The sequence below is a fragment of the Gymnodraco acuticeps genome, unplaced genomic scaffold, assembly GCF_902827175.1.
Source record: "Gymnodraco acuticeps unplaced genomic scaffold, fGymAcu1.1, whole genome shotgun sequence".
NCBI lineage: Eukaryota > Metazoa > Chordata > Actinopteri > Perciformes > Bathydraconidae > Gymnodraco > Gymnodraco acuticeps.
This window is the reverse complement of record NW_022990274.1, coordinates 4,062,644-4,075,643: the sequence shown is the minus strand read 5'-3', so window position 1 is coordinate 4,075,643 and position 13,000 is coordinate 4,062,644. Positions and strand designations below refer to the sequence as shown.

General features: G+C 40.1%; 1 protein-coding gene across 6 annotated transcripts in view; it reads left to right on the top strand.

Moving 5' to 3' along the window:
• The window catches only part of LOC117549523 (PTB domain-containing engulfment adapter protein 1), a 154,670-nt gene that overhangs the window by 113,794 nt on the left and 27,876 nt on the right, over nt 1-13,000 (top strand). For all 6 annotated transcript variants that reach the window (XM_034221518.1, XM_034221515.1, XM_034221514.1 and 3 more), the window contains one exon: nt 4,665-4,726. In XM_034221518.1, the coding sequence (XP_034077409.1) occupies nt 4,665-4,726 (62 nt within the window). The remainder of the gene's footprint in view (nt 1-4,664; nt 4,727-13,000) is intronic.

Sequence of the window (13,000 nt, the reverse complement as noted above, 5' to 3'; positions counted from 1 at the left end):
TATGCTGACATAAAGCAAGTACCCCTGCTTTTATTTATTAGCGGCAATGATTTAAACAGTAGGGAGCTTGTGGTAAATCCCCAGGTTTACTGTAAGTGTAAATGATAAAACTTTGTGACCTGGAATAAACTCAATATTTAGGATTGACCGGTACTTTGGAAGATACAACTTCACCTCCTGTTCCCTGCATGGGCACTGTATACAAGCTACGCACTGCTTCTAATAATGGTATATGTGGACAATACATTTCGGTGTACATGTATATTTGTGTGACGATTGAGGAATTCATTTAAATCCTCTATTTCCATTCCACTGTCACTGTTTCGATTTGTACTATTTATGTCAAACATAGTTGACATATGGAACTAGATGGATATGTATTTCCCCTGACAGTTTGAAATGCTTCACCTCAAAGTAAGACATGTCCTATTTGGCCTCAGTTGAGTGTGGTCCTGTCCCCTCTGCTCTGAGCCTCTCTAAAGTCGTCTCTGCTGATGGAGAGCTGTGCATACCCAGCACATTCATTGTGTGTCATTGATTGAGCACTGCAGTGAATGAAGCTATTGCCTGCCCACTTCTGGAGACCCTATAGAAACGATTGTGTACTTATAGGGCAGCACTCAAGCTCTATGAGAGCTGAGCTGGGAGAATATTAAAGAGGGCAGACCACAACACTTATTAATTGAAAAATATATTGTTTTACATAGGGTTGTTATTGTTGTTGTAGTAGTAATAGTAGTAGTAGTAGTAATAGTTATGTAAACTATATGTTACCCTTTATCTGTATCTGTTTTTTTACAAGAACTGCACAGACGAAAAGACAATACATAGACTATAACTAAATAAACGTGTTTTAATGTTGGTGGTTAATTTGGAGTATGCCAAACACTTTTTTCGTAGGCAATTGTTTTAAAAAATGTAGCTGCTTTGAAAACATCTTGTTGGCCATTTTTCTTTTTCACTAAATTATTTTCAGTAAGATATTATCTTTGACCTTACAATATTTTAGGTGAAAAGGGATATGCATAAGAGCATATGAGGAGCAATGTATGTAACAGACAATATGGAGCCTGGGTAGGAGGTAATATAATAACTACTTTTTCTGAGATAATAGTCCCCAAGGAACCACATTGCTTTACCTTCCAAGGTTGGATCAACCTCCTCACATACACCGCTGGTTAGCATGTATAATGCATGTGGCCTGCTCGGCGGCACATTTTCATTTTCAGCCACAACGGTCCTTCGGGAGCATATCTTATTGACTGTGAAGCCCCTTTATCACCTCAGTGCCTGGATCCACAGTAGAATGTGAGATAACGGGAAACAACAACTGTTAGCTTGTAGATAAGGAGAGATAGTTAGTGGTAAAGATCTGATAGATCGAAACATCAATACATTCACAAATTACTTGTCTCTTTTCCCAAGAATACCACGATACAAAGGCTTGGTAGGCCGTGCAGTTTCTGCACTATAAAATGTGTTGTTTATTTAAAAAGGAGTAATTTCCATCATTTTTGGTTTGTGAGTCATAGCTTAGAGAAACTTTATATCTTGTAATATTCCATTGATGTGAACTGCCCAACGCTTCATGTGAATAGAGTGACATATTGCAGCATTCCTTCTCAGAGCCTCTTTTATTAGCCAAAGCAACACAAATGCTGTTGTTTGTCCTATGAAAAAAACACGCACCTCTGCTCTGTGCAATTAGAGAAATATATCTTTGAGAATTATTGTAGATTCTATTCCACAGACTTGCTAATACATATATTTATTTAGTAAGTCATTTATTTTCAGAGTTGTGCACCAAATGGGACCCAGCCCCAGGGGCTCACAAGACACTGCAAACTTAACAAGCTGGAGCAATAACACAAGCAACAAATACATAAATTATAATACACCTCCATGCATTTCAAATAAAGTCAAACAATTTATAAACAATATGAATACAATCCGTCTCCACAGCTACTGAACATAACATCTGAAGCACAGCAGTGCCTGAAACAAATCAGACACAAAGCGACCTCCTACGCATTGGGGGGAATTAAAACAACTGAGCCAGGTGAAACTCTCTGTCTGTGAACAGGTAATGGAGTCTGCATTCATCAGACAGAACAAAGTTTCTATTTCCCACTGCCGAGGGCAATATACCACATCTCAACTAAAGACACACTTCTGTGTATTGCTCAGGTTAATGGGGACAAAGAGCTCTGGATGGTGAATACACAATATCAAACTCTCAAAAGTGATGGAGTTGCAGAAACTTCTTAACTTGCATTATTTCTGCTGGCCAGCAGGGGGTTGCTCCACTGGTTGTAAAAATAAGTCAAATTGTATAGAAGTCTATGAAAAACTGACCCTACTTCACACACTTCATTTGACTGCCTCAGTAACTATTTCCTGACAAGTTTATGATCTCATTTGCTATAGTTGAAAGTCTTTGTCCTTGCGTTATGATGTTAATTTAGTAAATGATGGTCCAATTTGGAGTGAACTAGATGATAGAGCCGGGTTTAGGACATTGTTTGCCCGTGATTGACAGGTTGCTACAACACAGTATCGCCTCGTTTGGGTTTTAAGTTATTCAAAGGTAATTGTAACATTTTGGTTGCCTAAAAATAAATGTTGCCTTTTGCTTCACTTCTGGTTCCAAGGAACATAGTTGGGAAAACAATGTAATGACAAAATGCATTATGGGTGATATCACAGTAACCACATCCTCTTCTTAAAAACAATCTATAATTAATCTTACTGATTTTTATTGTCAGGATCAGAAATGTTGAAATGTTCAGAAACTGCAAAAATATGAAAGGGGAAAGATGACGTCAGCTATATCTAGTAACAGTAGTTGCTGGAGGGTGACGGCATAAAGGACATGTGACCTTTATGCTGTCACATCCTTACTGGTCCCACAGGAAACAAAAATCTATCAGAAACAATGCCACCCTGTCTCCAGAGACCTGCCTGCAGTACGATACAGAGAGGAATCGACACTTCTTCTGTCATCCCGTGAATTGTCCCTCATCTCCATCCAACACCTGACAACTCAGCCTCACAGAGTGACCTTCAGCTGCCACCTCATCCTCACGCCTCAACAGTTACTCTTCACGTTTTGCAACCCAGACAGCACTTGTACCAATCTTGGCGCGCTCACGTACATGCCAGTTTATGCAGCAAAGTGAGAGAAATAAGTTTGCCCTCCCCACCAACCCTCCTTCTTTTAATCAGTACAGTGTGTGCTGACGCCTTGGAAAAAGTGTCAGCCTACCTGCCATGCCGCCGTGTCAGCCCTCACCACTCTCCACCTTCCTCATTTTGGAATGTACAGTTTATACCCCTCCTTAGCGCTACAGGAGAGGAGGAGATGCATCATCCTTCGATCAACTTTAATTCAAGAGCATATTGATTGAACCTTGGAGGAGACGGTTGCAAGGTGCAAGCAAGGGATAATCTCATTGCACAGCTGTTCAATTCAAAATGTGTACAATGTTGAGTAGTGGAAAGGATCCGAAGTGTGCTAGTGGTACTGCATTCTTATTTCCTGCCATTAAATGGACTTCGGTGGAATTAAACACGACAAGCATTGGTTTCCTTGTAAATAATATGACGGCTAATCCAAATATAAGCAATCACAATTAAGCAAATGCAGGGCACTAAATGAACACTAATTAGAAGAGACTTGGAATTCATTAAGCCACTTAGCCAACAACATCAGTGTAAACAAAGGTGTTAGCGTTAGCAGAGGACAAGATCAAGTTGTTTCACATCGTCAAGGCTTGATTCCGCGACCGACCTACAGGAGCACCCAAGGTCACGGTCATGTGTCTCTGGTCCCGGGATTCATTTGCAGGCCGACAAGTCATTTATGAAATGGAAATGAAGGAGGAAATGGATGCTTAATCAGTGGATCATTAAGAAATGCGGGAAAAGATCAATGACCCATAGTGACCTCGGACCCTCTGCTCATTTGGTTTGTGACTGCCTTTGTGGTAATTATCATAACAATTGTTTCATTATATCTTTGCAATTTCATTTTAGATGTAATGACTTTACGTCATAGTTTTCTTCTGTTTTCTGAAGAAATACTAATGTATTGGGGTTCTGGTTGGACGATGTGTTCCAACTGGCCATCATCAGACAAACAATATTCACACGTGTGCTAGACTGTGCCCCTCCTCCCTTCGCCCCACCATTACAGAAAATGTGTCGACACATTTAAGAGAGTGAAAGCAGCATTTCCCCTCGCCTAATTGCCACTTTTAATGTGCCCTTGAGAACCTCCTGTAGCCCCCGGCTGTGCAGCGAAGCTACTCAGCGACCAACCAATCAGACTGGGATTGTAAATGTGTTGGAGAGTGAAGCTGTTCCAGTAAAAAAGCATTTTTCTCAGTGAAATCAACATTGTTAAACAAAAACTAACTAAAAAGCCAAAGCTTTGATCAGGTCGACTTTTGACATTTCTCTTTGGTTTGGAAAGCTTGTTATATAATTCAAATGTCTGTTCCTAACTTCCTTTTTCTGGGATGTTTTTCAGTGTCCTATGATATTAAGTCCTCGCCCCTTTTTCTGTGATTTAAACACTGATACTGATGTTTGTGCCTCTGCCGATGTTGTTAAATGAGACCATTGATTCTGATTTATTGAGCGAGCTGTTTGTATCTTTTCAGATAAATCATGGATGCACACCCCGGAAGCGCTGGCCAAGCATTACATCCCCTACAATGTCAAGGTATGTTCCAGAGCTTTGTGACTGTCAAATATTTCAATACACAAACCCAGGAGAATTCTGCTGTTAAACAACGGTGAGGCTTTGTTGGTCCCCACATGGAAATATCAAATCCATCCTTTTGTTGCTCCCATCTTTTTTATCCTTAGCCAGCTTTCTGTCAGGCCTATCAAACCCACGCCTCTGTCCAGGTGTCCCATGATGCATTTCTCCAGAGACAACCAGGTCATTTGTTGCAACTCAGGCTGACAAATTAGTTTTTGTATTTGCATGGCACCTGATGAAACCCCCACATTGCCAAACACCTTTTACCCCTTAACATCGATTTAATTTGTCAAGTTAAATCATTTAAGCATCACTTGATGATTTGGAAATGTAATGGTATGCCACGGAAAATCAGACCTGTAATCTTTTCCGCATTTTTAAACAAAGTAGGCTTGTACATTTAATTTACGATGTCACTCTAAAGTACGCAATTTGACAAGTGAGACATCATGAGTTTGACCAATTATGCAGTAATCAAGTCTGGCCTGCAAAAGAAGGGAAAGACCAGTTTGCTAAATCATAGTGGCAATTTAGTTGTGGTAGATGGTAACTCTTGATTGGCAAAACTCTTAATAGATTTTTCACAAAGTTTTGGAAATCAAAGGTAACCTATAAATGTCCATTTGCTGTTGTGCACCATAAGTAAATTGACAGCAACACGTTTCCCATCCTCACTCCGACTGCATGGTTCCTTAAGTGAGGACCTTTCTGTCTAGAACAGGGATGGACAACTTGGATGGTGGTGGGGGCCACATCATTTATGTACTGGCCACCAGGGGGCCGCAGATTCACTTGGAACACACACACACACACAAATTCCATGTATTGTATCATGTAATTATTAACAAATATACTAAGTCTCACATCTTCATTGACATTTTACAATCTTTCAGGAAACATCCTCTAATAAGCTCACTAAACAAATATCGGTTCACAGAAATGTTATTTAATTTTTACAAGTGGCATGTTTGTATTGAACAGGTCATTTAACAGTGGAATAAAACCATTTTAAACTATTGGAAAGCACGTAAAGTGCGTGTGCATTGAGATTAACCATTAAGATGACATAAACATGAAGTCATGAACACTAACCCAGACATTAGTTGTCTAACTTGAACCTAAGGCACTTGTAGCCTGTCTCTGCATTCCCCTTATTCCACAATAAGGGGAATGTCAACACAGACACCTGTCAGCCCGCACTCTGCTGTTCCTCATCACCACTCCCCCTCCCTCCCGCTGAAATTATGAATGAAAAGCGTAGTAATCATAGATAACACGGCAGGGTCCGTGACAGTTTGTTTTCATCTGATTTCAAATAAACAAAGTCTTGGTATTTAGAATATTAAACTTGTTTCGCCAAATTCAGATGATGAATGCAACTTTGAAGCTTGGAAAGGCATAATTACAAGAGGCAACTTAACGTCACAGCAGGCATAACAACAGCCGGTGTTTCTTGTGAGTGTTTGGCCGGGAAACAAACACAATACACACAAACGCATCACAGATTATTTTTGCGGTATTTGGCTGCCGAACGAAATCATGTACGCAGCTCGCGACGTAACTAGGAGTCTAGTGGACGGTATCAGTACTACAAGTAAATATATATGATTTATTTATTTGTATTAATTACGTTGTTTATAAATTAATCTGAGGACCGCAAAAAGAGGAGGTGGGGGCCGCCATTTGCCCATCCCTGGTCTAGAAGGTAAAGTTATCATTGGGAATTGAGTAAAGTTACCGTATAAGCCTTACATTACGAATGTATTTGCTTACTAGTTTGCTTGTTAAGATGTCCTTTAACACTAAAACCGCTAGAGGTCGCTGTATACCTAAAACCGCCAACGGGTCAAATGTAACCGCTGTTGATTTTCAAGGTACAATGTTCTTTTATTTATCATGTAGAACAGTGAGTTTTGATCGCACAGGGATGAAACTTATACCAATAGAATCTGTGGACTCTCAGCTTTTCATATGATATAGTTTGTGCAGATAGCATGAAGTATAACATATTGCTACCAGTGCTGATTTAAACGCTTGGTGTCAGACTTGTATTTTGTTTAGGTAGCTACAAATATCTCCATCTCTCTCTCTATCTATCGATCTATCTGTCTTATCTGTCTATCTCTCTCTATCTATCTATCTATCTATATTTCTCTATCTATCTATCTATCTATCTATCTATCTATCTATCTATCTATCTATCTATCTATCTATCTATCTATCTATCTATCTATCTCTCTCTCTCTCAATCTATCTCTCTATCTATAAGGAACCGCAGTAGACAAAAGGCGTTGCTATAGCAACACGTAAGGTTACGCTGCATTTTCTATGAGGTACATATTACCCGCTGGCGGATATAGGTATAAATGGATTTTTTCAATCTGACTTCATATTGACCATTGTTAACAACAGAGGGTGCTACATTACACACTTTCAGGAAATGTCACGGACTGGGAGACTTTAATATGTTATTGAAAAAAAGTTACATAAAATCAAAAAACAGCTCCGGGTAAAATTGACATGTTGGCGGTTGTAGTGTTAAGCTGCCAGAGTAAATGAAATGTCCGAGTGTTGCAGATGGTTAAACCTACCTGATTCTTCAGTGATCATAATAATCGTTATGGCAGCTAAAACTGTTATCGTTATCAGTAGTTCATGGAACTCCTTGCTAGTCCTAGTTACAAAAAAGATGGCCTTGCCTCCTTATCTCCATATGTTTCAATCATGGCTTATTTACAGTGGGTGATAGTGATATCAATCAACTAGGCTCAGCATGTAATAATTGAATAAAATAGAATGTGACAAATGCTTAAATATCAGATGTGTTTTAGGTATATCCCCAGAAAATAAATAAACATAGGGGCCCATGGTTTGGGGTTAGGTTTAAGGCTGGGTAACTCATTTCATTTTCAAAAAAAAGGAATATGATGGAGATATATGGAAAAATATAAGTAATTATGGGAAAAATGCTCCAAAAATGCATCCCTTTTCAGCATTATGCAGTTCTCCCAGACTTTCTCCAGGGTTGACAGCTTTGCTTCAGTCTGAACTGTTGTAATGTATATTTTACTATTTATCTTCTGGAGCAGCTGTTTTCTCTGCTGTGATGGGGGAAAGTTGCACTTGTCAAACTTTAATATGAACGGGTTTCTCTGTGTTTCAGCCTTCCTGATTTGTTATTAATGAGTGAGGGGTGTTTATATGAAGTGACTCACGCTTCTGTCAAAGCCTGTCAGAACTGGTCCTGATACGAATAGAACTTGAAATCAGACGCCGCACTGGAAACATGGCATGTGACAAAACACTTTATATAATAATAATAATAATAATATAATAATTTAAATAAGTATTTTTCAAAGATCCAACATTTCTTGTACAGTTGTACTGTATAACTTGGCATCACCTCCCAGTCCGACAGGGTTTTCTGCTTAATTTCGGCAGAGGGTATCTCTCCTGTGAGGCGATGTATCTGTCAGCCTACTTCCTCTTGGTTTCTAGAAAGGTTTTGAAGGGAATGTGAAAGAGCTCCAAAATGACTGCCTTATATGCAGCAAACTAGAAGGAACCACTGGCAGAAGACACGTCTCTAATATCAAAGTATATTGTCAGTTCTTACTGTCTCCAAATTGTCGGCTTCCACTGAGATGTTGCCTTTCTCTGTATATTTGCTAAGATCTGAGTACAGCGCTCATCACTGAAGGAATTGGAGGGAATGAGTCAGCCAAATTCTCCCTGCTTTAAAGCAGTCAGAATGTCTTAAACAGAGCCTGCATAGTTATTTACTGTATCTTGTAGCTGTGGTTAGAAAAGAGAAGGACCCCTGAAGAAAAGACAGAATTCTTAAATTACTCGATCCATTCATTCAATGAGATCATAAAACTTCTCTGTCTTGAATCACTTTTGATTTGATGGCACTACTGAACTACCTGCTGTATTTGACCTCTTCTCATGATCCTGAAGGTTTTCCCCCAGGCGTTCTGGAAGTAAACCGAAGATAAAGTGTGACTTGTGATGCATAGTGGAAAGCTGGGCTGTAAATACTTGGAGTGGACCTATCATGCTATATTTTAAACATATATTGTAGGGCCATACCTATATAAAATATGTCTGTGAAGTTTTTTTCAAAATACCACACAGATCATGCATTTTAGCCATGCCTCATTTCGCTCTATTTGCTCTTTTCCAGCCCTGTTTTTGCAAGGGCTGATTCTGCTTTTGTGGCAGACTACAGCGCCACTTACAGGCCTGGCATATGTACTACAGCGTCTCCAGCGCTTTCGAGCGGTCTCTCATTCCCCTGATGGGTGGAGAGTTGCACATATAGGCGGAGCACCCCTTTTCTGACGTCAGAACATTTCAAATAATAATCAGCTCCGTTGCAGCCCCGTTTTTAGAGATTTGGGTACGGAGGAAAAGAGAGAGGGTTGTGTTTTCTGACACTTGGTGAGTTCCCTGACACACCGGGGAGGGGACACATATTCATGTATAAAAGACGTACAAAGCAGGGTTTCCGCTAGGATTTTTTCTCGCCGGTCAAATGTCCGGGCAGAATTTATTTTACCGGATCAATTTGAAACTTACCGGTCATATTTCAATAATAATAATAAGAGTTATGTTGCAGAGTTTCCGTTAGCAGGTAATTACCGGACTATGAGCAGATATGCTGATGTTTAAAACTCAGTTCACGGGGCTCATTTTTATATTGCTTCAGTTTATAATCGTAACAGATCGAAAAAATTCAGATTCATTTTTCAATAAATGATTCCACAAACAACAAACAACATAATGATTACATTCAAACAAACTACTTGTAGTAGATGAAGTACATTATTCAAAAGTTTACATTAACTTTGAATAATAACAAGAAACGTAACGGATCATCTCTTTTCCTCTCTCCCTCCCTCCTGACAGCCCGTCAGTTTCTCATGCAGCACGCTAAACAGTGGGCGGGGCTTCAGGTGATTATGCAGAGCTGCGTGTCTCGGTCTGACTCAGCAGCTGATCTGATCTCTCTCTCGCGTCTGGTTATACTTCACTCGCGTTTATGTCCATATCGATCAGATCCAGCTCTCCTGATCGGGCTTTATAGAGAGCACCGATCAAACTATTAAGAGTGAATATCGGCCGATAATGACCGGTGGCCGATCTATCGGAGCATCCCTAATTATTACCAGACATTTTGACCGGCAGGTTTTGAATTTACCGGTTTTTAATACATTTTACCAGCTAAAAACCGGTAATTACCGGCTAACGGAAACCCTGGTACAAAGGTGCATTTTGCATGATAGGTCCCCTTTAAGTGAACTCTAAAGGCCCAGACACACCGAGCCGATTTCGGCCGTCTATAGATGTCTGGCCGTCGATGAGCGTCGTGTCGCCCTACTCAGATCGGTGTGTCCCGCATTGTCGTGTCTTTTCGGCCGTGCCGACACCTTTTTGGCCGAAAGGCTGTCGGTCAAATAAATCACTCCGATTGGCTGTTCAGCTAGCGAATCAGTGCATGATAAGCGAAACGGTTAAGAAGGCACACACAGACGGCTATTCTTTTTCATTTTCATCTCAGCTGGACCAAGAGTTTATTTTTCATCATAGCGATCTGGAATGAAGAAACCGAAGACCAACGCACACGCTATTTGTTGTTTGTTTATATCACGCAGTCTGTTCTTCTTCTCTCGGTTATCACGCAGTCTGTCTTCCAGTTGTTGCCTCTTTGAATGACGAATTCACACTACCGCCGCCTGCTGGTAAGGAGAGTTATTGCCACTCACGCATGCGCAGTTTGTACGTGCTACTTGGCCGTCGGCTGAAGTCTTTGCGGTGAGTTCCAGTGCAACACATGGCCAAGACGCAGGAGACGTGAGGCGACACAACTGTCGTGTTCCGTCGGGACGTGTTCTTTGGTGTCAGTTTGGTGTGTCTGGGCCTTAAGGTTCTCTGTTTCACAGTAGAATACATACATGGGGAGTATGTCTTTTCAGTTTTTAGCATGTGTTCATTTGCCTGTGAATACTTTCAGCTCCACAAGAAAAAACACCCAGCAAAGGTTTGAGAATTTCCTATAAACAGAATTAATATGTTCAAATGTAATGTGACAGTTACCCTTTTAGGACTGCAATTTGTGATTATTTTCATTACCCCATTAATCTGATGTGTGTTTGTTTGTTTTTAATTAGTTTCTGTTATTAGCAGAGTAAGCATAACTTCATTGCTGTTTAGCATCCAAATAAGCGGAGGAATAACGAAACATCAGAGACAGTGGCATTTCATTCAACGGGCTCTCCCATTGGAGGCGTGGCTTTATTTATACCCATCATGACCTTTAACCTGTTACGCTATTGGCTTCCGGTCATGCACAACAAATAACACGAATTGGTAACACATTTACCTGAATGTTAACACCCCCACTTGATATCACATTTGTGTTTTTGTTTGTTTTGTTTTTTTTAACAAATAAAAACATTATAAGGTTCTCTACCTTACAGAAATTGTTACTCTCCAAACATAAACTTTGCAAACTTAATCAACTTAAACTTTGGTGCAGGTTTTGTCATAACATCTGCCACCATCTGGTCTGTTGGACAATAAATCAGATTTGTTTTTCCCCCTTCCACAGTAGACCTCAGAAAATGATACTTAATGTCAATATGCTTGCATCTCTGTCTGTTAACAGGATTCTTTGCCAACGCTATTGTGCCCTGGTTGTCTTCGTAAATCGTAGGTAGTGTATATTCACATTTGTCAATGCCTTCTAGTAGTTGTATTAAGTACATACACTCCTGCATAGTAGCTGCTAAAGCCATATACTCAGCTTCACAAGTTGATAATGCGACAGTTGGCTGCTTTTTTGTTTTCCAGGAAACCAGTGGCCCGCTCTCATTAAGGCTAACACAATAACCTGACATACTACGTATGTCGGTTAGATCAGCAGCCCAATCTGCATCGCTGTATGCTTGTAAGCCCAGTTTTTCACTCTTACTTTTCCGGTAACACAGTTCCCTGTCGATTGTACCTTTCAAATATCTCAGTACATGTTTTACAGTAGACCATTGCTCTTCTGTCGGCTCAGAAAAATACTGGGACAGTTTACTGACAACAAAACTCAAATCAGGCCTCGTGCACACAGCCAGGTAGATCAGGCTACCTACTGCCTCTCTGTACATTCTAACATCCTTCATCGGTACAGCATCATCTAAGTAGTTCAGTTTTTGCTCACAAGGTGTCGCTCTCGGTTTACAATCCTGCATGTTAAACCTTTCAAGTATTTTGTTCACATATTTCTTCTGTGACATCTTTACACATGAATCAGTTTGATCAAAATCAATGCCCAGGAAATGTTTTAGTTTCCCCAAGTCTTTCATCCTGAATTTAGCTGTGAGCATCTCCTTAACAACTTTCAATGCATTGTTATCACTAGCTGCAATGATTATGTCATCAACCCATATTATCATTATCACTTTCCAGTTTTCAGTTTATTTTGTGTAAACACTATGGTCAGCCGGGTTCTGTAGGAACTCTTTTTCACTCAGATATTCATGCAGCATTTGTTCCAATTTCTGCCTGACTGTTGAAGCCCATATAGTGACTTTTCTAGCTTGTACACCAACTTTTCACCTTTACTGGATTTGACCTCAAAACCTTCTGGCTGTTCCATGTATATCTCACAGTCTATTGGTGCATGTAGGTAAGCAGTTTTAACATCCATTTGGTGTAAAATCTGATTTTCCTGTGCTGCTTTTTGCATTAACACTCTGATACTGGTGAGGTTAGCGGTAGGTGAAAATGTCTCATCATAGTTTTCGCCCCTCTTCTGACTGTATCCCTTGGCTACATATCGTGCCTTGTATCTTTCGGACCCATCAACATTGGTTTTGATATCATATACCCATTTACCCCCCACTGCTCTCTCACTCTGAGGTAAGTTGGTCAGGATAAATGTATCATTTTCTTTTAGCGATTGCATTTCCTCATCCATTGCAATAACCCATTGGTTTGACTCAGATGAAGTTACAGCTTCCCTAAATGTTAAAGGGATATTGCACATTAATCTGTAACAATAGTCAATATTTGTCAGTAGCTGATCCTCACTTTCCTTACCACATACACTGGCACATAAGTAAGCTGGCTTCTTCCTCACTCTTGAAGGATAACGCCTAAGCTCACTGTTGTAGTCGTCTGTCTCTGTTACCACAGGTATAGATAGATACTGGACTAACGTTAGTATCACGCTTGATT